The sequence below is a fragment of the Nannospalax galili genome, unplaced genomic scaffold (genome assembly GCF_000622305.1).
Source record: "Nannospalax galili isolate Female #2095 unplaced genomic scaffold, S.galili_v1.0 scaffold220, whole genome shotgun sequence".
NCBI lineage: Eukaryota > Metazoa > Chordata > Mammalia > Rodentia > Spalacidae > Nannospalax > Nannospalax galili.
The window spans coordinates 712,051-740,021 of NW_008347891.1; the positions used below are offsets into that span (position 1 = coordinate 712,051).

At 41.7% G+C, this 27,971-nt stretch overlaps 1 protein-coding gene across 2 annotated transcripts in view; it reads right to left on the reverse strand.

The window, feature by feature from the left end:
• The window catches only part of Dner (delta/notch like EGF repeat containing), a 384,891-nt gene that overhangs the window by 131,686 nt on the left and 225,234 nt on the right, over positions 1-27,971 (reverse strand). For both annotated transcript variants that reach the window (XM_008844457.3, XM_029568995.1), the window contains exon 6: positions 10,501-10,654. In XM_008844457.3, coding sequence (XP_008842679.1) covers positions 10,501-10,654 — 154 coding nt within the window. The remainder of the gene's footprint in view (positions 1-10,500; positions 10,655-27,971) is intronic.

The following is a 27,971-nucleotide window of genomic DNA, read 5'->3' on the forward strand; positions in this document are numbered from 1 at the left end:
AAAAACTCATTCAATTTTATGTCTTACAGGGCTTATACTTTATGAGTTCAATATTGTATAACTATATTAAATCAACTGTGAACCTAGAAACTTACAGCCACTTGTAAAAGAGATGTATTCTTGCTCTGGAGTGTGTTACTGAATATGTTAAAGCTGTAGTGAAATGAAAGAAAAATCAAACAATGGAGCTAGAGAGGTGGTTTGGCAGTTAAGATTGAGGACTGCTCTTATAGAAGACCCAAATTTGGTCCCAGCACCCACATGCTGGCTCACAACTGTCAATAACTGCATCTCTAAGAGAATCCAATGTCTCTGACTTCCTCATGCAACTGCACTCATGTGCACATACCCACACATGGACACACATACATACACACACTCAATTTCTATACCTTACCTAGCATCCCCTGATCCTGCTGTTTTCCAAAGTAATAAGAATTCATCTTTTTTAAAAAAAATCAAATGAAAACTGAAAGACAGAATGTGTTATTAAATCAACTCAAAATTTAATCCACTATATTCATAATCTCTAGGTTACCCATGAACAACAACAAAACTAGAAGCTTGACATAGAAGTTAAATCAAGGGGCTGGAGAGATGGCTCACTGCTCTTTCAGAGGACCCTGGTTCAGTTCCACATAGCCACATGGCAGCTAACAACAGTCGGTAACTCCAGTTTCAGGGATTCTGACACCCTCTTCCAACCTCTGAGGACATCGCACAACACAGGTGCACTTACATACATACATGCAAGCAATATACCCATACATATAAAAATAATAAAATTTTAACTGAACGTAAATGTCAAAAATATGGTCTTAGTGCAGAGAATAAGCATCTGTGAAGTGCTCAGCCATAAAGGAAATGTCTCTCAGGGAACATCATAGAAGAGGGGTGGAAAGATTGTAAGAGCTAGAAGTCAGGGAAGATCACATATCTATCTTCAAAGGTCAATTGATTGATATTAATCAATTAGTAAATAGCACTTTCACAAAGACTAGTTTTCCAATAGAGAAGATCATTTTTCAAGGATATTTGAATTGAAATTAAGTTAGAAACAACTCATTTTGAGTTGTGTGTTATTTCTCCTCTTACAAGTAGATCCCAGGACTGGAGAGATGGTTCAACGGTTAAGAGCACCACCTGCTCTTGCAGAAGACCTGGGTTCAATTCCCAGCACCCACACGGTGGCTAACAACCATCCAACTGCAGTTCCAGGGGATCCGACACCCTCTTCTGACCTCTGTGGGCACTGCACGGCATGGGTGCACTTACACACATGCAGGCAATACATTCATACACATAAAATGAAAATAATAAATTTTTAAAAAGAGTACACCCAGAGTACTGGCTGCTCTTGGAGAAGACCTGGATTTGACTCCCAGCACCCACATGGTGGCTAGCAATCATCCATACCTCCATTTCCAGGGGATCCGAAGCCCTCTTCTGACCTCTATGGGCACTGCACAACACTGGTGCACTTACACACATGCAGGCAACACACTCATACACATAAAATAAAAATAATAAATAAATTTTTTAAAAAGGAAAAACACAGATCCAGGGGCTAGAGAGATGGCTCAGTGGTTAAGAGCACCGGCTGCTCTTGCAAAAGACTTGGTTTTGAATCCCAGCACCCATACAGTGATAACAACCTTCTGTAACTCCAGTTCCAAGAGATCCATGGCCTCTTCTGGCCTCAGTGGGCAGACATGGGTGCACTTGTATACATGTGTAAGACTGAGCCACATAAAATAAAAATAAAAAGTTTTTACAAAAAGTAGATCCAACTGACAAGTTGCCTATCCAGAAAAAGAGTAAAGTAAGATCTTACGAAGTCAGCAGAAGGACCTGAAGAACACCCAAATATCTGCCAACTTGCTTCCTCTTCCTAGCCAGGACCTCTACTGACTCTGTGACCAACTTCTGGCAAGTAGGGGATAATAGCACTGACATAAGATGCTCAGATAAGGCACTGCCCTAAGAACATCACACAGGGCCCTCCACCTCCCCCTTTCCCTTCAATAGCTGTTGGCTTGGTTCTGTCTGGTTTGGTTTTAAGGAAGGGTCTCATAGAGCCTAGGCTAGACTAGAACTCACTCTTTAGCCAAGAATGATCTTGAACTCCTGATCCTCCCAACTGCATCAGAGTGCTGGGATCACACCTAGAAGGATCAGCAACAACTCTTGAAGGTGGTATGTTTCTAACAGGAGGGACTTGAATCCCTGAGTCACCTTCTAGAAAGTGAATGCCTTCATCTGACTATGACTCAAACAGAAATCAATCTTTTCTTAGAAGGGACCAGGGTTCAGGGATTTACGTTGTCTTTCAAATTATTCTGGTGTCCCCCAGTTGTAAAACTTCCCTGTGCCTCTTCTCATCTGTGCAATCATTGTCACTGAGAGAACTCAGTTCATCAATATTCTAAGGCCACCCTTGGAGAGCACTAGTGCAGCTCAGCACATGCAGAGCACATGTTCTAGACGATAAGGACAAACAGAGCCCAGGGGAGTGGTTCAGCCCTATGAAAAGGCAGTAAAAGGAAGTATACAGGCAAAGTGGCTAAGAGACCCCAGCCAGTGTGAGGCCACCTTGGGACAAAGTAACAGGTTATAAAGATGACAAGAAAACTACAGAGGAAAACAGAAAAGACTTTGTGGTCATGATGTCAAACTGCCTTCTAAAGATTTATTCTTATACCCACAGACCTGGACTGCGCTCAACATTGGTCAGAGAAGCTTCTTTTTATAATGGAAAGAAGTCACTGCAGAGACTCCAAACTGGACAAAGCATGGAGAATAATAGACTGCTCAGTGCTAAATGGGAACTTGGCAGAGGAGGAGGCAGAAAGAATGTAGGATGAGGATGGGGAGGAATGCTGTGAAATGCTGCTGTCTTCTGAACACAACATGGCTGTCACACTCATGAATTCACAGAAGCTATATTTGGTTACCTACATAAGACATGAACAAGATCAAGCCAGCCAGAATTCTACAATAGACAGGGGAGGCACCACCCCTAACTGGGGAGCTACTGGCGGTTGATAGCTGCTGGGGAAGGAGAATAGTTTGGAGGAGTGTGGGCACTGAGGGGTTTCCCATGTTCCAGTGGCTGGCTCCACACCTATGCACTTATGAACAGCACTAACTGGATTTAGTGGATTATAAATCTAATTATGATGAGGGCATGAAGTTTGGGGTGGGCATGTGGAGGGACATCCAAGGGAGTTAGAGGGGGAAATGGGAGATGGATATCATCTTATTTCACTACATACACACAGAAACTTTTCAAAGAATAAAAAATTTGAATAGTTTCTGTAATTCTGCAGCTGCTTTGAATCCAGCTAAGCATGGGGAGGGACTTTCCCAAAGGGGAAAACTCCAAGCATGTAACATATCTTTTTAAAAAACCTCAGAACATGATGTACACGCCAGTGAGAAGATCATTCACATCATTTTGAAATCTGTTTAAACTGTGAACAATGCACAGTAACACCTAGATGTAAAACAATACTTCATGATATTCCCAGAGAATTGGGAGGTTTTCAAGACAGAAAGTTGTACAATTGTCATTTTCAAAAGAAGTGCATGAAATGGATATGAGGCTGTTTATTATGGTATAATTTATAAGATTTTAAAAAAGAAAATATGCAACAACTCAAATTCCATCAATATTAGACCAAGTAGTCTATGTTGTACCACCCAGTAGAGTACTGTGAAGATATAAAAAGAACTGATATTAGTTCAGTATACTGATATATAGTGATCTCCAAGAGTTAGACATTGGGTAAAATATAGCAAAGAGCTGAACAATGAACCTAGCATGTAAAACAAAGAAATAACCTCTGGGCATTGTGGCACCCCCACAAAATCCCAACACTTTAAGGCAGAAAGATCAAAAGTTCCAGATCAACCTGGGATACACAACAAGACCCTATCTCAAAGACAGGAGTGGGGGCCGGAAAAATGGCTCAGTGGTGAAGAGCACTGACTGCTCTTGCAGAAGACCTGGGTTCAAATCCCAGCACCAACATGGCAGCTAACTCCAGTTCCAGAGGATCTGACATCCTCTTCTGTCTTCCTTGGTCACTGCACGACACAGGTGCACTAACACACATGCAGGCAATAACACTCAAACATAAAAATAAAAATAATAAAGATAATAAAGAAAATATTTTTAAAAAACAGGAGTGAAGAGAGACTTGTGCTGTATCTCACCAGTAGAGTGCTTACCTAGTATGTACAAGGCTCTGGATTGAATCCTCAGAACACACACAACACACACACACACACACACACACACAAACACAAACACTGAAAATTAAATACAATGACAAAATATGCTTTGGGGAATTTTCCTTGAATTCTGGTTTGAAAGAGCAACTATAAAACTCTGGTTTTATTTGGATAAATTTGAACATAGATACGATACTAGATGATGTTAAAGAATTTAGTCAATTTTGTTAGTATGAAAATAATAGCTTTATGGATTTCTAAATATCTAACAGAAATACATACTGAATTACTGTTGTTATTTAAATGTGAAATGTCCCACTTAAACCCATGTGTGGTAGCATTGATTTTGAAAGGTTATACCTTCAGGAGGTAGGGCCTGGAGAAAGTGGGTCAAAATGGGTGGATCTGGCCCCATTTCCTGTTCACTCTGGTTCCCTGACTGGACATCCAGTGTGACCAGCCACCTCACATGCTTGCCATCATGCCTTCCCTAACATGATGGATTGTATCTCCTTCAACTGTGAGCCAAAATAAATCCTTTCCTTACATTGCTTCTTATCAGGCATTTGGTCACCACAAGAAAAATAGCTAATATAGTTATTAACAAGTTAAATGACATCAAGAATTTCTTTCAAATACTTCAGTAAATAAGCAGAGATAATAGGTCACCTTGAGGAGATAGATGCAACAGGATTATAGCTATGGATGCTGGGTTTTTGGATCCCTCTATTACTTTTGTTACTTGGGATTATGCAGCAAATTTTCTATGATAAGAAATTGAAAAATAAATGAATAGGTATTACAGAAAAAGTGCATTAAAAAGTTGCTGTTTATAAGTGCAGTGCTATAAAAATAGCTTTTATTCTAGCAGAAGAAATAAAATTTGATCAAAAACAGGAAAACATTTCCTTAAATAGGTCATAAAATGTATTAACTGCAAAAGCAAAATTTGAGAATTACAATAAGAATGTCCATTTGGGGGGCTGGAGAGATGGCTCAGCGGTTAAGAGCACTGACTGCTCTTGCAGAGGACCCCAGTTCGAATTCCAGCACACACGAGGTGGCTAACAACTGTTTGTAACTCTAGTTCCAAGTGATCCAGTGCCTTCTTCCAACCTCTGCGGACACTGCATGACACAGGTCCATTTATATCAATGCAGGCAATACAATCACACATACAAAAAAAAGTAATACTAAATAAAATATAAAAAATTGGAAACAATTAAATGCTCTATAAAACATGCAAATATTAAAACAATAATAATTTGAAGCAAAATGCTAATGAATTCCTAATCCAAAGTGATCATCTCTGGGAAGATGGGAAATGGAGGTGGAGAGATGGATAGATAAGGAGAATTCATGGTTAGTTATCAGATATCAGTTCTGGTTTGGTGGTAGTTTCATTGGTACTTAGTAAATATATAAACACAGGCTACACATGGACAAAATGAAAGATTTCCCAACTAAGATGGCACTCAAACCATTCCAATTCCCTAAACCTACCTCCGTGATTATAAACCAAAGATTGACATCATCCTAATCCTTTTAATTAATAGAATAGTTCACAAAGGAAGAAATACAAATGATAAATAAATACTTGACAAGGTGTTCAACATCCTTATCCATCAGGGAACTGCAAGTTGAAATTACCTTGAGATCCCATCTCACTCTAGCCAGAATGGCTATTGTCAAGAAAGCCAGCAACACATGCTGGTGAGTGTGTGGGGAATAAAGATCCCTTATATTCCACTGGTAGGACTGTAAATATATGCAGTCACTATGGAAACTGATATGGAGGTATCTTAACAAGCTAAAAACAGAGCTACCATAGGCTCCAGCTACCCCACTCCTAGGTACCTATCTGGAGGACCCTGAGTTAACATACCACAGATATCCTCACACATCCATATTATTGCTGCCCTGTTCACAATAGCCAAGATATGAAACTAGCCTATATGGCCATCACCAGATGAATGGGTAAAGAAAACATGGTGCATATGCAAAGTGGAACCTTGTTCATCAAAAACTAAATGTATGACATTCACAGGAAAAACGAATGGAAATAGAAATTATTATGTTTTAGAAAATAAATCAGAATCAGAAAGACAAAGCTCATGCTTTCTCTTGTGTGTGGAATGTAGGCTTAAACGTCTGTGTATAAACACACACACACACACACACACACACACACACACACATAAAGGAACTATTAGAAAGAAGAGAAATATCTAGAGGGAGGGGAAATAAAAGATGGCATTACATGCATGTGGTGTGCAAGCAGAAAGGCGCTTTGGAGGAGGCAGGGGACCAGTAAGAAAAGTGGACAGAGAAGAGCAGCAGGGAGGTAAATAAGAACTAAGTGTAATGATATAAGTGTATCAAAATGTTATAGCAAAGCCCATTCCTTTGCATGTTGACCTAAAAATTAAACATAAAAAAGAACATTTGCACTAATCAAAAATTATTTTAAACTTCATTCTAGTTCCATACAAGTGAATGTTTTTCAAAAAATGGAGAAATGAGAATGGGTCTGAACAAAATATCAAACCAAGGGGCTAGAGAGATGGCTCAGCAATTAAGAGCACGGGCTGATCTTGCAGAGGACCTAGATTGGGTTCCCAGGACCCATATGGTAGCTAACAACCGTCAATAGCTCCAGTTCCAGGGGATCTGATACCCTCTCTGGCATGGTGAGCATTGCATGACACTGGTACACTTGCATACATGCAAGCATTACACTTATACACATAAAATAAAAATAATTTTTAAGTTGAAAAAATTGTCAAACAATAATCATTTCAACACAGATAGTGCAAACCTCCACCTATGAGCTATCACTGAGCTTACAGGCCAATAGCCCTTATCCAAATGCTTGGGATCAGAGGTGTTTCAGATTTGGGCATGTCTGCATAGGTTTTACTGGTTGAGCATCCCTAACGCCCCCCCCCAAAAAAAACCCATAATCTGAAATACAGGATTTTTTTTAATTTGAGTTTTTTTGAAACTAGGGAACAATGACATGTATTTTAGAAGGCTTCCCCCTAATGTGACTTATGAAGAGAAAACACTTTAAAGACCCATGTAGAGAAACGAGTGAAACCGTCACCTTTCATCTGTACTCTTTCCACAGCTCTCCCCATCCACACACCAGCTGAGCAGCCACCACTCGTCACACACTGTAGGATGCGGTGATGAACAAAATGCTTATGGCCCTCCTCTCCTGGGGTTTAGCTCTGGTAGAAAGACAAGCAGTAATCAAAGAATCTCGCAAACGCTGAAAACAGCAACTGTGCAAGAAAGGAGCGTGAGGCTATAAAAAAGGAAACAGATTTATCTTAAAGCAGTTAGCCAAGATTTCCTGGGGGAAAAAGACATGTAACAAAGGTCTGAAACAGATCTGTAGGTGATTGTGCTAGATAGCTTTAGTTGTCAACTTGACACACCTGGTTAGAAGGAACCTCAATTGGGGAAGCTTCTTCCTTGGATTGGCCTGTGGCCATGTCTGTGGGGCAATTTCTTGACTGTTGGGGTTATGTGGGAGGTTCCAACCTACTGTGGAGGGTGCCATCCCTGGGAGCAAGCCAGTGATCGTGCAGCACTCCTTCAGAGTCTATACTTCAGCTCCTGCCCTGACCTCCTGTTTTGGCTTCCCTCCATGAAGGGCTGTAAGAGGAAAGTGAAATTAACCCTTTTCTCCCCAAGTTGGTTTTGGTCAGTGTTTTTGTCACAACATTAGAGAGTCACTAAGACAGTGACTAACCTGGACCAAAGGGACAGAGAGGAAGAGCTGTCCAAGCACACAGGAGAGGATAGGCCCTGTGGTAGAAGGATGCTCAGGCTGTTAGGGAGGTGACAGCATAATTAGAATGCAGAGCAAGGGAGACACTGGGATGTGAGGCCAGAGGGCGGGCAAAAGAGCATCACAGCTGAGAATAAAGCTCAAGGTTTTAGTCTTTGTTCAAAGAGAAAGCAGAAGTACCACTTCAAGTAGAAAGTACCTACATCAAATACCTGTTGAAAACAATCACCTGTGGTCATGTGGAGAACAGGACACCAAGACATGGCTATTAGAAGCATATTTAGCATGATCCATCCATTTCCAGTGTGAGCCAGGTCAAGAGTGAACAGAGAAACTATGGGAGGTTATCCTCACAGTATAAGCAAAGGAAGAAGGCAGCAGGCCTGGGACTGGTGGCAGAGAGCCTTTGGGGAAGACGAGAGTTCTGTATATGGCATTATGGGTTGGATGTGAAGACCCCCTGTGGAAATTTCCTGTATCAAAGACTTATCACCAGCTGGAGGCATTATTCAGAGGTGGTAAGGTGCTGTGATGCATCATCTTCCTTGGTGACTTGATTTTGAATCACCTAGGAGACCCACCTCTGACCTTGTCTCTGAGAGCATTTCCAGAGAGTTTTAACTGAGGGAAGACCCCCTCTGAATATGAGTGGCACCAGCCCATGGGCTGCAGTCCAGGACTGAGTGAAAAGTACATAAAAGAGAAAGTCGGGTGAACACCAGCTGCCGTCTCTCTCTGCTTCCTGGCTGCAGATACAGGTGTTAGCTTCATCAGTGGATTATTTTATTGAAAAGTTCAAGCTGATAGGCTCTGAGGAGGTGAGGCCTACTCAGAGGAAGCAGATCACAGGGGATGTGGCTTTGAAAGGCCTATTTTGCTCCCAGACCCTCTGCTCTTGCCCTCTCTGCTTCCTGGCTGACATGAAGTAAACAGCTCCACTTTTCCACACGTCCCTGTCATAATAGTCCATGTCACCATGGTCTAGAACAACAAAGCCAAGTGACCACAGGGTCATAAACCCAAGTAAGGCCTTCCTCCTTCCACTTTCTTCCTCGGGTATGTTCTCATAGAAAAAACATTCTTGAATGACACAACTATAAAAAGGATACTTGGAAGCAGAAACAATGTGGAAATAGAGGGAGAAGGTCACTAGAATGATGTGTAGCGGTCTTGCTGGAACACTGCAAGATGGGCTATGTGGGGCTGGAACAATGACGAGCCTTGTTTAGGGATGACTGAGCTTAGATTGCCTGGGACTCTGAAAGGGGATGCCAAGTCAGTCTTCAGATGAGTGAGTGTGGAGACGCAGGTGTAAGAGACACGCTACTTAATGGTTCAAATGAATGAGGTTGCTCTGTGTGTGCCAGTGTCAAAGGGTATCTATGACTGACCAGAAAATAATCTGAAAAAGAAAGTTATAGAACCATACTGGCAGTCAGTGCTTTTAACTGCTGAGCCATCTCTCCAGCCCCGTTAGATGATTTTAAAATATATTTCTAAAGGACTATATGTATTGTTCTATAAAAAAATCATCTGACATATGAGACAGACATACAGACAGACAGACAGACAGACAGACACACACACACACACACACACACACACACACACACACACACATGCAAATATGGTCAGGAAAAGAATACACCAAAGTAGTAACTGATTTCTATTATTTGATTAAGCTTGGAAATAAATGAATTTTTCAGTTATAAGTTTCTACATTGTAGGTTTTGTTTCTTACAATGAGAGACTAATGTATGCAACTCCTATATCGTTCATCCTCTCTCCAGCTTCACTTTTTACCTCATCCTGAGTCCCCATGCCCCAGCAGAAGCTGGTAACAGGCTGCAAAAAGGCAAAACAGTATATGTTTTGCATAAGGGAAGAGAGAAGTTTGCTGTTTTCTCACTGTTTCAAAACAGAATCAAGATGTTCCAATGCTTGGAGGATCTCAAAGTCTCATGTTCTCTCCAAGAATACACCATACTAATCAAGACTTGCCCCACTGTAGAGAACAGCCTGCCAGGAAGCCAGGCTGAGGAGCACACAGGAACAAAGCGAAATATATCAATGGGAGGATGGGGTGGCTTTGCACAACTTGTGCAGTCCATCCTAGATTGTTCTTAAATGACTTAACATAATCACCTAGAACTGTGCCAAGTCATCTCAATGTATGCCTGTGCCATCGTTTTCTGAGACGTCTAGGTGGTTACGTGACTAAGAATATAATTTTCCAGGAACAAAAATGGTAAATGCAAAAATGAAAACATTCTCGCATCAGAAAGCAAGCCAAGGAAGAGGGCTATCCCCTGTGCACATCCTTCTTCCATTCCCTGTGTATGTACAAACTGATAAATTCAAGTAAAATCTTGTAGTCACTGCCCAACAGCTGAACAAAGCATTGTTTACCCACCCTTGGCACGTTCCAAGGAGAGATGTCTACTAAGTACTGACTGAAAACATACCAGGAAGACAAACACAAGTGAAATTGCTCCCGTCCTGCTTCTCCTTTGCATCAACACAGCTGGCCTCGTTCTGGCAGGGTTTCCTGTAGCAAGCATCAAATTCTTCACAGAAAGTCCCAATGTACTCGTCCTCACAGGTGCAGGAAAAAGTGACCTGAAATGCAAAAATACAGAGTATGTTAGGCTGAATGTAACCCTCTGAAACACACGCTTTGACCAACACTGAAAGTTCAAACTATCATGTGCTTTTATAAAGAAACCAGTACTGACAATTTCCATTGCCTGCTTTGTCATAATCTGGTTAAATCATACTGTTATGAGAAATAGTATGTGGCTCTTTTCAGTTTAACTTTATACATTTATTTTTATAGCTTATTCATATTTATCCAAACCATTCTCAACCTTCCTAAAACAAATAGAAAGAACAACTTGTTTTAAACTAAAACTGAAGTTTTGCTGACCCATGGGAATGACAGCTTTGACAGAGTAGATACACCATACTATAACCATTCAGTTAGCACAGGCCAAGCAGCTCAGACCCTCAGCATATATGGCGCTTACAATCAAAACACCACCAACTTCTTACTCTGCCAATTGTTCAGATCACTGAGAGGACTTGCTGACTGTCTATAAATTGATCTCAATGGACAGCCATGCAGAGTCCCAGAGAGCAAGGGGATACACAAAGAAAACAATTCAAGAACCACTTTATTTTATTATAGTAATGATCTTAGTGCAGCACTGTAATTCAGACTTGAAGAAATCACTTCAACCTGGAGCTATATTTCCGAGATAGTCAAAAAATCCAAATAAAACTGGGCCTTCCTAGTTCCCTCTTCGTGCCAGCATGAGGGTGAGCATAGATCCGAGGAAAGCACAGGTCTGTTCTAAATCGCACGTGCCCTCCCAATGTCTATCATGAAGATGAGGACACAGAAGGAATGGCCATTAGCAAGCTTTGCCACTTAAAAAGATCTAAACAAAGAAACGAAAGCACATTTCTCAGCTCTCTCCCCAAACCCCGAACTGGGGTGGTACTCTTGGGGAGAGGGAGGGAGGCGTGGGGGGGAGGCAGGTGCATGTGTGTGAAGGTGAGGGTGCACGTGGAAGCCTTGGATGTTTCTCAGGCCCCATATACCATGGTCTCTCAGTAACCAGGAGCTCACTAATTACACTAGGTAAGCTTGCCAGAAAGCCCCAGAAAGCCACCTGCCTCTACCTCCCCAGCACTGGAATTACATGAAAGCACTATGGGTTCTGGGACTCAAACTCAGGTCCTTGTGCTGGCCTTGCAAGCACTGTACTGGCATCTATCTCCACAGCCCCACAGCGGGTATCCTACCTTCACTGTCCAAAGCTCTACCTGCAACCACTGTCCCCCACACACTCGTCTTCTCTCTTGCCCCCGATTCCTGCCCTAATCTTTGTTGCTGATCTTGTCGCTTTGAGACAAGATCTTGTTCAACCCAGCCTTAAAGTCATAATCTTCCTGTTTCAGCCCACAAGCGCTGGTATGACAGGAGTGCCACTAATCTTACAGGGACGTCCCCTCTTTCAATATTGACTCAGGATCCCAGTTTCCTACCAGCACAACCAAGGCCTTCCTGTCTCTTGAAAGAAGAAAGGGTTATAGGTAATTCTCTTTCATGCACTTTTTCTCTTAATGAAATCTTATAATTCGAGTGCAGGTCCTTAAGGTGTGATGAGATCAGGTCTTTGGGTGGTATGGCCACAGACATGTCTGGAAAGTACTTCACATTTAGGCCTCCTTTTTAGCAATTGATAACAAGAGATCATCCTGATTCTATTCTTTTTTTATTTTTTTATTTATTATTTTTATTTTATGTGTATGCATGTACTGCCTGCATGTAGGTAAGCGCACCTGTATCATGCAATGCCTGTGGAGGTCAGAAGAGGCTGTCGGATCCCCTGGAACTGGAGTTACAGACAGTTGTTAGCTGCCATGTAGGTGCTGGGATTAGAACCCAGGTCTTCTTCAAGAACAACCAGTGTTCTTAACCACTGAGCAATCTCTCCAGCCCCTATTCTTATGATGTCTATTGTACCTGCTAGTGATCATGACTCATATGAAACGCTCCATTTATTTCAGTCATCACATCAAGCTTTTATTATAGGCCAGTTTTAGCTGAGTCTCAGGTTTTCTAAATAACAACAACAAAATCATATCAACTGCAAATAATAGCAATGTCACCTCCTCTCTGGAACTCAAGGTCACACCTGCAGCTGTTCCTCTCTGGAACTCAAGGTCACACCTGCAGCTGTTCCTCTCTGGAACTCAAGGTCACACCTGCAGCTGTTCTACTTTGACATCAGAGGATGTTTGTAGAATTCACCCTTAGTGAAATGCTGCAACCATTGGTGTTGAAACGTCTCAAATGCCCTTGTAGGTTCCATAGAATTATATATTGCTTTTATCTGTGTCTTGTCATTATGTGAACTGAATGTCTAGATTTCATACTATTGATTCAGCTCAATATTGCTGGAACACCCACTGAAATTCTGCAAAATGGCTTAATAGTAGCTGGATTCCATTTCTAGTGCTTTCCATTCCTACCCTCCTGCCCCCCATCAGATCTGCTTTCTAAGAACACCTATTCCCCCACCCATGAGTTCACATCTTATATCATACAAGGCTGCCCCCACAAGTGGCATTCATTGACTCCGTCTCTTAAAGAAACGTGATGAGTCCTTGTTTTGTGCTTCATAACCAATTCTCCTTAAGTTAAGGGCAGTCTTCAAATATGTCTTAGAAACTAGAAGAGCAGGATTTCTGCCTGAGGGAAATCTCCAGTCTGCCCTCTGTGTCCATTGCCCCTCAGAGCTCTTCCTGGTGAATGGGAACCTCTACACTCCAGCAAGAATATCATGACCCATCTGTTTTTCCATGATGCTGAGTTTCTCCTTTGGGATGAGTTTGCAAAGACACTGTAGCTGGTTGAAGCTATGTGGAGGATTATTAAGAATGGAGCCCTTTAAATAAGACACTCCTTTTTCTAGAACTATGTTCTAAGGAAAATCTTTTCTCTGTTCAAATTCACAGCAGAGTACAATTTTGATATTTGTAAGAGGCACATCTGGAGCCCTTGAAGCATCAGGAGATTTGTGAATACCTTTGAAATATATAATAAATGTTGTGCGCACCCAATGCATACAGTTTCGGTGTGGGCCTGTGGTCGTGGTAAATTACCATATTTCATTGGTTTGGGCAGCTGACTTCTAAAATTTACTTGGTTTGTATCCAGACATTCCATACTGTGGATAAATTGCCTTGGTTATTTGAGAGATGTATTTTGCATGTGATTTATCTAGTGAACAGCATGGAAAATATGTTGCTTGTAAAAATAAATTATTAAAACCCCAAATCAAATATCATCGAGCTAGCTTTGATTTGAATGTAAAGCTAAAACAGAGACCACGCATTTTGTTTTGCTTCCCTTCAAACAGGAGCGTTGAAAGAAGCATTAAGGGACTGCTAAAGCAATTTCCTTTGAAAAAGCAAAACTCTGAATGGATTTTAAATGTTGACTGATGAGTGAGGGAAAAGATTAGTAGATGTTTATGTACCCATGACCATAAAAGTTTTGGTTAAATCCTTGCATTTTCTCTAGCATGTGTCCATAAAGTTAGATTTCTTCTAAGAACAAGGAGCTTTCCTATAATACTGAAGGGTTTATTTTGGATGCAGAAGAGCCTCACAGGATCCTATGCCTCACGGCTGTGCTGTTTGCTGCTGATAGATTCAGAGAGTAGGGGAGTAGTTGCTTTCAGCTGGGTACCCACCAGTGACCCCACCAGGTGCCAGTGGGGTAGTTCCAACCACTTGTCATGACCCTGGTTAAACTTAAATGGGTCACAAAACAACAAAAATTTTTGAATCTGGGAAAAAGACATTTCAGTGGATTGAATGAGTGTCCCCATAGCTCCAAATATTTGGACACTTGGTCTCCAGTACATGCTACTATTTGGGGAGGGTCATGGAACCTTTAGGAGGTACGGCCATGCTGGAGGAAGCAGTCACTGGGAGCAGGCTCAGAGGCCTTGCAAGATTTCCAGCTTGTTTCCCATGCCTGCTTAAAGATGTGAACCCTCAGCTTTCTGATCTGGCTGCCTCCTGCCATGGCTCCTTGTCATGATGAATTCTAGTCTCTCTGGAATCATAAACCAAATAAACTCTTCCTTTTATAAGAGGCCTTGGTCAAAGTGTTTTATCGCAGCAACAGAAGAGTAACTAATATACACAGATAGGAAGAAGTAGGGGATTGATAGTGAGGAGAGGGAGACAAAAGAGATGGGGGAGAGTAATCAGAAAGAGAATCAGAAAGCATTACATACTATATGAAATTGGCAACAAACAAATTTAATTTTAAAAAGGGTATGTTTTGATAGTTTCAAGACCACTGACCTGTAAAAGATTGTGAATATTTATTGCATGAAATTGTTATATTTTTATGGAAAACGTGTTTAATCACTGAAAGCTTTACCGCATCCTTGAGAAATTTAATGCACTGCCTACAATATCACTCACTAATCTGGGTTCAATTAACTCTGCTAGCATCCTTTGAAGTCAGTAACTCAGCTAAATTACAGAAAGATATTTCTTTGTCAAGATATTGTGCAAGTAAATATGTTTTTCAAGTAAAATGAAAAGTGACCTTCAGAGATTAATTTTCAAACTCAGTATAGAATTTCAATTTTCTTCAACAGCTTGAAGTCAAATATTCTATTTGTATATTAATGATCTTTCTCAATGGTAAGAAGCTTACTTTGAAAAGTCCCAGGTTTAAAAAATATTCAGTAATCTATGCATTTATTTATTCGCCCATCCAACAGCTATTGCACACGAAATGTATCAAGGAAGTGTTCTGGGAGGGTTATGGCAAGTAGTTTTGAAGGTGTGTCGCATAGTAACAACTCTTTTTCCTCACCTAATTTACCAGCGCCCCAATTCTGGCCTATATTTTGGTATTTTTATTTTCAATATTTTATGAAATATAGAGTTGGGTGTATAAATGGTAAGCCTACAGCCCAAGCATGGCAGTCCAGGCCCCAGTCTATCTTGACTGCTTGGCTCTTTGTTGTTTCTACATTTTCACATTTCATTGTTAGTGGACAGACAAGTCAGTCCACAGGTATGAGTAATTCTGAGATTTTCTCTCTTTAAGAATCAAAACTTGGAGCTGGAGAGATGACTCAGTGGTTAAAAGCACTGGCTGCTCTTGCAGAGGACCTGGGTTTCATTCCCAGCAACCACATGGTTGCTAAGCACCATCTGTAACTCCACTTACAGGGAATCCAACACCCTCTTCTAACTTCTACAGGCATTGCATGACATGGGTGCACTTACATACATGCAGACAATACATTCATACACATAAAATAAAAATAATGAATTTTTTTTTAGATTTTAGGGCTCCCTCTTGGGGGGGGGGGGATGTTGGAGGGGAGGGAGTGGGCATGGATTTATGGATTTGATCAAAACACCTTATATACATGTATGAAATTCTCAATAAAGTTTTTGTAAAAGTTAAAAAAAAATCAAAACTTGGGGCTAGAGAGATAGCTGGGAGATTAAGAGCACTGGATGCTCTTTCAGAGGACCTGGTTTAGTTCCTAGCCCATGTGGTGGCTAAAAATCATCCATAACTCCAGTTCCAGCGGATTTAACACCCTCTTCTGGCCTGTACTGGCATCACACATACATGGTGCACTTACACACATGTGACCAAAACCCTCATATGCATAAAATAAAAATAAGTCAGAAAAATTTTAAAGAATCAGAACTTATAAATTCTATTTTACTTTCCCCTGAAGTACAGAAAACAGAAAACACAGCTCCTGAGGTCCCAGTGACATCAGTATGAACATAAAAATTCCAGCTGCCTAAATATTGAAATTCATTGTTCATAAAACTTGCTAATGTGGAAGTACCTCGTTAATTTCCCTCATATTTGCCAGGCGGGTATCCCTAGATCCAGCTTATGAACTGAGACTAGATTCAGCAGGTAGGTCAGATGAATTATTAAGATGTCCCACCCAGCAAGTACAAGGTCAAGGCTTAAACTCATATTGTCAGATTCCAAATCCTTTCCATTCACAACTCTGTACTGTCCTCTCCTTCCCCTCATGGGCTTGGGTTTGGCATAGCGATGTGGGGACACATCCCGTCCTCACTCTGAAGTAACCTGCAGTGATGGCAGCATTTGGCTCCTGGCTCTGGGTTTCTGTTTTGTGCCTGCTCCTCTGCTGTCAGGTATCCTCCCGTAGCTGTGCACCGCTGACTGTTCTTTCAGTTCCTGACTCCAGTCTCCTACGACTCCAGTCTCTTACAGTCTGGGGAAAACCACCACATTCATCCAAATAAGGTGGCAAAACAAGGTTAAAAAAAACCTTTCCTGTTGGTTAAAACGTGTCTTGTATGTCAAGTTCCTAATTACCGATGACAGTCTAGACCTGAGGGACTGTTTCAGCAGGATGGGAAGTGTCCTAAGAAGCTCCTATGTGAGGATCTGATCTCCAGCTAAAGTAATTGGGTCATGACGACTCAGTCCTCATCAGTGGATTAATCCATTTGTGGATTCATAATCTGATATTGTTATTGAGAGTTGATAACGACTAGGAGGTGGGTCCTAGTTATTTAGGATATAGTCCCTGGGGCATGCCCTTGAAGGGTCTTCTTTGTCTGGGTCCTCTCTCTCCCTCTCCTGTTTCTGTAGCTCCTGTGAGGCGAGCAGCTTTCTCCCCTGTGCCATTCCATCCTGATGTTTCTGCTCTGCCACAGACCTAAAAGCAACAGGTCGAGCCAGCCATGGACTGAAAATGTAAGTCAAAGTAAATCTTTCCTTCTTTAAAAATTTCCCTAAGGTATTTGTCACAGTAACAAAATGTATGACTTCCACAAAGACTCTGGGCAATCCTCTGCCAAAGTGGGGAGGAGGGATCCTTGAAGTCTAGGGCTGCAGTTAGACGTGAGCATAAACTTTGCAGGAGGATTTTATGCAGACACAAGATCCTCTTCTGTCTCCTATTAGTTTCTCTCTCTCTCTCTCTCTCTCTCTCTCTCTCTCTCTCTCTCTTATTTCATGTGTATGGGTATTTTGCCTGCCTATATGCACCCCCCTACCAGTTTTGTTAAAATAACATCACAGACATCTTCACATTCTTTGACCACCTACTCATAAAAAGGAATAACTGTAATGCAGATTTGAAGGGCCATCCTGAACCAAAGGGAGGTCCTTTCACCTGTGAAAACACAGCAAAGTTGATTCAAACCAGTCTTCTCTAAAGGACTCTCTGAGCCAATGATGATTTACACCATGGACCAGCAGGATTCCAGAGGACATCTGGGTTTGTCCAGACATTGGCAAGGTCAAAACTTGCCTATTGAATTGATGAGTGGTGCTGCTAGGTGACAGAGATGGAGCGCTATACCAGAAGACTATGTGGCATACCAGATTACTCTGTACCTTTACATATGCTGAAATATTCCACAATAAAAAGAATGTGCTGTTTTAGGAGTCTGGCTAAGAGCCAAGAAGAGAAAGATAAAGTGTTGAAACATCAGAATCCACTTTCGCACCCCGTGTCCAGCTTACTCCTAAGGAATTTGCTGCTGCAATTGCTGGGGAAGGTGGTCGGGAACATCACGTAGAAGCCCCACTCTAGAGATTTATTTAATATCCAAGTGCCAGGAAAAGCTCTGCTTGCCCTAAAGGCCTGACATGTTTTCCCCTTGTAGACATGAATCAGAAAACAGAGCATATTTCCATTTGAGCAGCTCAGTGTCCCTTAAGAGGGGGGTCAGCCATTCCCTTTGCCAAAGGAAGGCTTGGCCACCACTCCGTTTTCCCAGCACTCAGGGGTCATGAGTGGGTCACACCTAGCCTGGGCCTTCGCTGGAACACAGGAGTTCCTGCCTCCAGAGCCTGGGAGTTCAGAAGGCTTCTTTATCCTAACTACAGCATTGAGAAATATTGTATTTCTCAACAGTGGAAAACTCTGGAATCCTCTTGCTTCTAGCTTTTGGAGGAGCTCCAGAAACCATTGTGCGTGAAGAAGATTCCAGGACTAAGGGCTTTTTGAAGCACTATTAGCAGAGCACTTCTGTTGCTCCAAACAGACATTCAGTTAGGAGGTGGTGAATCTTGACCAATGTATGTCACTTATATAACACACAGCAGGAGCCAGATGTTAGCCTGAACTATGCTGTTGCCCCAAAATCACAGATCTGAATGTGTGGTCACAAAGGTCTCAAAAACCTTGCCCTCATAACCTTCATCTATGAACCCATCACCTCAACCCTTCAGCTCTGGGAACCAGACTAGGTAGTCTCTGGGTCTGAAATTCCAGAACTGATGAACACTAACACCAAGGTGGAAATTCTAACCACTGGGAGGAGATCTGGCTCCATGGTCAAGAGTGCTTCCTGTATAGTAATGAGGCTCAGAACTCAGATCCCACCACCCACAAAGCAATAGCCCCAGTCTGAGGTAGACAGAGACAAGAAGATTGCTGGGGTTTTCTGGCTTCCATCTCAGCCAACAAAATGGAAGTCCAAAATTCAGAGAGAGACCTTGCCTCAAAGGACTGAGTGAAGAGTGACAGAAGATGCCTGATACCTTCTCCTGGCCTCCACATGTGCACACAGGTGCATGTACGCACACACACACACACACACACACACACACACACACGTGCATACTATAAAAAAATCACGAAAATAAAATCCTAACCATTGCCCACAGCTCTCTTTGACTAAGCACAGGTGAGGTATACTATAAAGCACCATAAGGGCATTCTAGCATGCCTAGACTAGATGGAATTTAGTCTTTTATAACACCCTGACTTAGTGTTTCCAGAGGCAAAAAGGATTACTTGGATACAAAATTGAAGGGGCTTCTATTTATAATGTAAAATTGCCTATAAACATCTTTTCCTGAATGGGGGCCACACAAAACCATCTGGAATCTGGCCACAGAGACAAATTGATGCCTCTTTAGGGAGACAGTGCTTAGAGGAAAACTCAGTATGAACTGCATGCCTGGAATTGCTGCCTCTTGGCCAGGTCTTACTGTTCTATGATTAATTACATACGTAATTTTAAAAACATACTCATATTGTTTGCAGTCCATGATTTTACTTTTCCATCCTCCTTATACACAATTGTACTTCTATTTGGGTTGATTAATGGTAAATATAGTTGCTTATTTTAAAAAAAAACAAAACAGAAACATACATACCACCTAAATTTTTTGAAAATGACATTCACTGATTCACAGAATTCATTCCTTTGGCTTAAATGGTAAATTTCAAATAACAGTAAATAGTAAATTTCAATAATGAGAGGACAGTGTTTACTTTATTCCTCTCGGGAGAAGAAAGCAACCGACTTCTAGGAAATTTTGTGAAAAAAATTTTCCTACACCTGGATGCATGTGTTGCAGAATGAGAGTTTCACAAGCAACACCCCGCCATATCCTGGCAACCGAAGGTTCTCATCGCCCCTGGGGTGGCCAGGATGAGGTGTAAGATTTCCATGTCATCAGCATGTCTTGATCTGCAGTTTACTAACATCTGTGTATTTATTGATTGCTACATTCTAATCCAAACAAAAATCAAGTTTGATTTTTTGAAAAGTCACTGAAAATTTATCTTTTATTAAATTCCCTTGCCCTTGTTCCCATAAGTATGTCCGTCCGTGCTGGTCTATGTCTTGTTTTTAAAGTCCCAAGTAGGATCCCGATCCTTTTGTTTGTTATATCAAAAGAAAATGGTAAGAGCAAAAGCTTTTGGAAAATAGGAATGTTTGTATATAAATTACTCAAAGAAGAACTCATGGAAGAATAGAGATCTTTTTGCTGTCTTCCTGGGTTGCCACACAGAAGAGCAAAGGTGGGGAGCCTGTAGGAGCTCCTTCTAAAGATGGGAATCCCACAGAGCCAGGATAGGTACCAAACTCTCATGCAGTGGAGAAGACCTCACCATGGGGCAGGGGTCACAGATCATGTGAGCATCACTTCCCCAATTCTCCCAATGGCCTCACAGAACTGGTATCCATTATTATACCAAGTGGAAGCAGATCAGGTCATAGAGCTAGTCAGAGGCAGATGGGGGTAGATTTGATCTCACAGTGAAAACGTTCCTACAATTTGAAGTATACAGAGATGCATGAAATGACTAAATACAAGGCACAGGGTCTGGGGACTTTCTCAAGATGATAATGGTAAGAACATCAGGGCACTGAGTGGGAATCTGAAAGGGATGACCTTCAAAAGCCTCTCCTACTGCTGGGTCTAGTGGCCCTAGGGTTGACTCTTGTTAAGGGGCACAAGCCCCAGGGACCACTGGTCAGGGGACTTCATGTCACTGCAGGGTGGTAACAACCACCTCCTGGGTTCCTCCATGCTCTCCCTGTATTTGTGTGTTAGGGCCACCATGACACAGCAACATGGCCTCGGTGGGTTGGCCATCAGAAACGTTTCTCACAGATCTAGGGGACAGAAGGCTGAGGCCAAGGTATGAGGAGGCCTGGTTTCTTCTGAGACCTGTCTACTTGGCTTGCAGACAGCCCCCTTCTCAGAGGGTCTTCACATGGCCCTCCTTCAGTGTAACTGTGTCTTCTCACAAGGTTGCTGGTCATACTGGATGAAGGCCCACCCATATGACCCTACTTCACCTTCAGAACTTTTTTAAATACAGGATCCAAATAGTCACACTCTAGATTCTGGAGGCTGGAACTTCAACATCTGAATGGAAGGGAGACAGATTCAGACCATAGGATTCTCTTCCCTCTGCGGTCATTCCTCCAGCTATTTTCAGAGCAATCTTCCTTGAATGCTTAGCATAGTCACTCCATTATCCTAGAGAATACACACTATTCATTGTGCAATGGGAAGAGGTCAGCACTGAACACTCAGAGGCGTAGAAGAAGCAGTTCATGTGCTTCGGGAACTGATGGCCTAATCAGAGAAACCAATTTTCATCACGGTCAATACCACTATTACCTTTGCTGTGAATATTTACTATTTATCAAATGCCAGGCACTGTTCTAAGGCTTTGTAGGATGCAATTACACTCAGAGACCCTCAGGGAAATGTTATCATTATTGGAATTTGGGGAGAGAAAACTGAGGCACAGAAAGGTTGCTCTAGGTCTGCTGGCTCTTTAGTTGAAATGCTGCAATATAAGCTCAGGTGACTTGAGTGCAGGATCTTCCCTTTGCACTGAACATGACCCGCCAAGGACACTGTAGAAAGAGGGACAAAAAACACTACGAGCTTGCTAAGATTCTGTTCCCAGCTCGGCTCCCTTTTGAACTCAGGCAAGTAATTCATATTATTTATTGCTTTGTTTCCTGCTGGACCTCACTTCAATAACAGGAAACAATATAGGAAGATGTGCTATTATTATTAATAATTATTATTAATACCCAAAGATGCTATTATTTATGCTTTTAAACTCTGTTGAAAGAGCTAGCATCCTACTGTAAATTTAGCTTTGACATCATAGAGGACAGTGTGGAGGTTTCTCAAAATATTAAAAACACAACTAATACATGACTCAACAATCTCATTACTGGGTGTACAGTCAAAGGGAATGAAATCAGTAAGGCAAAGAGATACAGGAACCCCCAGGTTTATTGAAGCACTATTTACAATTGGCAAGATATGAAGTCAATCTCTGTCCAGTGATGGATGGATAAAGAAAATACGGTACATGTGTGCAATGAAATATTACTCAGCCATAAAACAGGAATCTTGCCATTTGCAATGTTGTTAACATAACATAGACAAAGTTGTTAACTGAAAAAAAGCTAGACACAGAAAGACAAACATAATATGACCTTACTTTCACGTGAACCGAGAAAAGTACTGACCTCATATAAGAACAAACCAGAATAGATGTTATCAGCAGCTTAGGTGTTTGGGGGTGAATAAGATGTTGGTCAAAGTGCCTACCATTATAGGGAGGTAGGAGAAAAAAATTCAACAACAGGCAAATAGAGAGAAGGTAGATGAATGATTACACAGGCCTGGGGGTGGGGTGGGGCTGCGAAGACAGGTGGAGGGGATTGGGAGCTAAGCTAATGTTAGTGGAGCTCCTTTCATAGTGATGAAGATGCTCCACATTGGAGTAACAGCTGCACCACCCAGTGAACTTCCGAAACTCACTGGATTGAGCATTCTAAATGGGTGAGTTGTACGACATCTGATAATACTCCAAAAAAGCTATTTTTAATATTGTTTTGAGTTTTGTGAATTTCATATAATAGCTCTTAATGAAATTTAGACCTCCTTCCTCATCTGTGCCTCCCATCACCCCCCACCAGATTTCATGCATTCTGTCACATATGTTAACTCCTTTCCAGTCAAGTATTTGTACCCAGATGGCCCCTTGGTGCAAGTTCATCCACTGAACCCTAGTCAGCCCATCTAGAGTCCCTCCCTTAAAGAAAACCTACTCTTCCTCACCCAGCAGTAATCAGTTGCCAATAGTTCTTGGGCTAGGGTTGGGGCCTGCTGTCCATTTCCCTCATTCTATGCTGGGTTTTTGTCTGATTGAGTCAGCATGAAGCACTTTCCATGTTGTCACCATTGTTGCAAGTTCCCATGATCAAGTTTCCAGTGGTCTGAAAACCTCTGTTTCCTTATGATCATGCACCAACCCTGGTACCAATCTTTCCACCCCCTCTTCTGCAATGGCCCCTGAGTCCTGGGTAGCTGAGGTTTAATATAGGAGTCCTAATCAGGGACACACACTCTGCAGTCTCTTATTCTCTAAAACTTAGACAGATGTGGCCTTCTGTGTGCATTGCTCTCTGTTGTATGAGGAAGCTTCGCTGGTGAGAGTTAAGGACATATTAGTATTCTCTCCACCCCCTGTTCTGCTATGTTCCATGACTCTTAGGCATAGAGGTTCCCTTGTAGATGAGTTATTTAGGGTTTGGCATCTCTCATACATATATTCTCTGTGTGTGACCAGCTGTGGAACTCTGTAATAGCCTCCATCTGATGCAAAAAGAAGCTTCTATGCTGAGTAGTATAAGGTATACTGGTCTGTACATACAAGGATCCATATTTAGCATACAGTAAGAAATTTCATTTGTCTAGAGCTGTGACAGAGATTTTCTCTGAGATTCATTACCTTTCCAGCCATGTGTATTTGGCTATATTTATGTTGCCACTGATGAGTTTCTCACATTGAGAAGGCTTTAAGTCTAATTAGATAGCTGTTGATTACCCCCCTAGATAAAAGTGTCACTACTGCATCAATAGAGATAGTTTGCTGGGCCGGCCATTGTGGTTATTAAGCTTTGGAGCTGGGTTGGACCATTGATTTTCTCCCTTAGCAGCTTGCATAGATCCTCTAGAACTAAGAGAGCTAGTCTTCAGGGAGGAGGCTTCCAGGTCAGTTCCAGCTCCATTGCTCCAAGTCCTGTGTGCAAAATATATCCTGTCTTCAGCAATAAGGTCTTACTGGGAGGTAATCAAGGGCTATGGAAATAGCCTCTGTTATTTTGGGAGTCTCTTAGGCTACATTAACCAACAACTTAAAGGGAAGTTTCTCTTATCTGGCACTGTATTCCTTGATGTAGCGCCTTCAAATATAAATGTACTCATGTTCAGATATCGTATTTTTAAGAGGGGGGTTGAATTAATACATTAATTCAATAAAGCTATTTTTTAATGAATCAACACAAATTTCAGAACACTTATCCAATAATAATGGTATTCAGAATAGCACTTAGTAATACACTTTTTATATTAGTGGCACAAGAGAGTGAGTGGTTGACTGGTCCTTCTTCCTGTACCAATCTGAGCCAATAAGAAAAATAAATCAAATCCCAGGCTGGAGTCAGGGATTAGGATGTACAGAGAGATTAAAAATTGGTCTCCTAAAAAGGGTCACCAAAATCTCTTTTTCAGAGCTGCAGAGGGCTCAGGCGTTAAGAGCACTGGCTGCTCTTGCAAAGGATCCAGGTTCAATTCCCAGCACCCACATGGTAGCTGACAACCATTCCTAAGTCCAGTTCCAGGGAATCCAGTGCCCTCCTCTGACCTCCACAGGCATTGCACAACATGGGTACATTTACATATATGCAGGCAAAACACTCATATATACACATAAAATAAAAATAAATTTAAAATATAATAAAAATAAATCTCTTTTTCCCACCAAGTATTCCCTCAGCCCTTTACAAGCCTTCAAGGTAGGGAAGCTCAAGTGCTCAGATGTGGACACCAGGCAGGAAATGCACCAGCACCTAGTCCAGGGAAGAGGTGCAGCATCTGATCTAGCGGAAAAAGAATCCCCAGAGAAAGTGCCTGCCAAGCTCTCTGCACTGGATTGGCGCTGTGGCCAATTCTGAGGGTCAGTCTTTGTCACCTGGGAGATGAATCAATGACTTTCCAAAACTCAAGACTGTGGAAAAGGAAGATAAACAGGAAGGCATCCATTTTGCTGACTCCACTTTGGTACAGGGTTCTTTGTGTCTCTCCATCCTGCAGCTCCATATCCCTATCCTCATTTGTGTGATCACATGTGTGGACACTACAGGAGCCACAGCTGGTCAGCATGGGCCCATTCTCATCTGTAGTTAGTGTGTGTGCCTTCCTCTGAACATGTATAAATGTAACCCAGCTTCACGCACCTATCTGACCTACAATTGTCCTCTGCCTTAGTCTTTCTTCTATTTTTACCCTAATAGGCAATTTTACCGTTTATATACCTTTGTGTATTGCCTCAAACCAAACACGGAGGGATCGTGAGTGAAGAGAACAATAAGGCTGATAGAAGGGATTGGTTTAGTCTCCCTTTGTGGGGTGAATGCTACTTTTTCATCCTGTTCTGTAGAAATAAGAGGGTATCTGCTTAAACACAGAGCCTAAATTCTAAGAGGTTCATATGCTTCTAGGTACTACTGAATTTGAATGAACACATTTCACACACACACACACACACACACACACACACACACCACAAGTGCATGTATTCTTGTGTGTGTGTGTGTGTTTGGTCTTTTTGAAACAAGGTCTCCCTGTAGCCACAGCTGACCTGGAACTCACTATGTAAACCAGGCTAGTCTTGATCTCACAGAGATCCACCTGCCTCTTCCTCCTGAGTGCATTTCTTGTGTATTTAAAAGAAAAGAAGAAAAGAAAAGAAGAAAAGAAAAGCACTCTTTGTGGGATAGAGAGTGGGCTCATTGGTTGAGAACACTTACTGCTCTTGCAGATGAATAGGGTTTGGTTCCCAGCACCCAACATGGTAGCTTACAACTGCCTATAACCCCAGTTCCAAGGGATCTAACAGTTTCTCTGGCTTCCACATGTGGTACGCCTATACACAGGCAGGCAAACATTCATACACATAAAATAAAAATGAATCATGTCTGGAGAGATGGCTCAGCAGTTAAGACCACTGACTGCTCTTGCAGAGGACCCCGGTTTGATTCCCAGCATCCACATGGTGGCTACGAACCGTCCTTAACCCCAGTTCCAGGGGAATCCAAAACCCTCTTCTGACCTCCGTGGCATTGCATGACACAGGTGCACTCACTTACATGCAGGCAATACACTCATACACATAAAATAATAAATACTGAGTTCAATATTGTATAACTGTATTAATTCAACTATGAACTTAGAAGCTTACAGCCACTTGTGAAAGAGATGTACTCTTGCTCTGGAGTGTGTTACTTAATATGTTAAAGCTGTAATGAAATGCTTCTTCTAATCATGTAGTTATTAAAAAATTTTTAAAAATAAAAATAACTAAAAATAAATAGAAATGAATAAATTTTTAAAACCTTCAAAGTACTGTATTATATTTTCTATCTACAGAGTCCTTGATCTAATCACAGAATCACAGTATCTCTTACTTTATGGACTCCATACCCACCCAAACTGAAATACCCACCCAAACTGGCAAAGGTAGAGAAATCCCATCATCCATTAGAATTAAATCTCATTTCATTAAACATTTGTTGCTTTCATCATTTTAACATCAAAAAAGGGTAGGTTATGTCAAATAAATGTGTTTCTCCAGAATAATTATAAATAAAGCATTTCAATGAATCTTGCTTGTTTTCCAACTATTTGTGTTAATCACTAATGTTAGAGAGATTTTGAATCCTCCAGTTCTGAATAGGAAAGAAAAATCTTCATACTAACTTGAAATATAGGAACATTAATTCCACTGGGGTAGTAGCACCCAGTGTCTCCTGATCAACACATCATCTTTTAACCACTACAAGCCCAGTTTCTTTTCTAACTCATTTATCCTTAGACAAGGCTATTGAAATTAGGCTCTTGATTCAGATATGAGGAAACTCGTGTTTTATTTCCAACAGTCTCTGTAACCCCTGTGGGTGAGGAGGGGGAGGGCAACATCTGTGCCATTGAGCTGTGGAGTGTGGAAGTGGACACAGATCCACTTGCTGATTGAAAACACCCTAAGCTCACTTGTAGCTCATGGGCACAGCCTCTGACAAGGTCAAGTTGCCCTGCAGCATGGCCACATAGATCAGTCTGCAGTCTGCAAACCAATCTCAAGTTTCTTCTTCTAATTATAATTTGTAGAAGCTCATGTTGGAAAGCTTTTTAAACAAAGTGAATCCTATGAACTGGCTCAAATTCCTGTCTGCTCTAAAGGTCACATTCCTGTCTGCTCTAATGGCCACATAACTGGACTTTTGCTGAGGAATGAAGCCCAAGGTCATTTGTGTCATCCATGAGGACTTCTGGCACTTCTCAATACAAACATCTGGTTCATCCAGCTCAATATCTGCCTCCAAGGAACGGCTCAGATACCACGAGCCTTCCCACACGCAAGGCCTGGACTTGCTGGCAAGTCTAGCAAATCTCATGCCACAAACCCAGGTCCCTGTTCTCACTGGCAATCCCATCAGGCTTTGTTCGTCTTCTAGAATCATCTACTCCTCTCTGGAAACCAACTCCTGATGAAGCAAAGTAACCATTATCATTTTAGGGACATTTGCATTTAAATAGGAAATCATGCCTTCATGCATAGGAATTAAGCTTAAAAAAAAAAGAAAGAACACAGGAATCCAAGCATCCTGCCAAGTTGATCTCTCAAGGAAATTTGGAAGAAGGACCATCTGTAGACAGCCTTGAACCTTACACTACAAGGCCTTCTTGGCCCACTGCCTTCTGTTCAACAGCATGGGACCTGGATAGTGCCAATGTCCAGTCACTTTTATTTTTTATATTTTTAACCTGATGTGTGTAAGATACATGTGTCTGAGGTGTGTTGTGTGTGTGCACATTTATGTGCGTATGGGTACAGATGTGCCATGGCACATATATGGGGGGGAGGGTCAGAGGACAACCTCAGGTGTCAGTCCTCACGTTCTGATTTATTGGAGACAGGGTATCTTGGTTGTATACACCCAGCAAGCTGGTCTGCCCTCCCTCTTACTGTTGGACTACTGG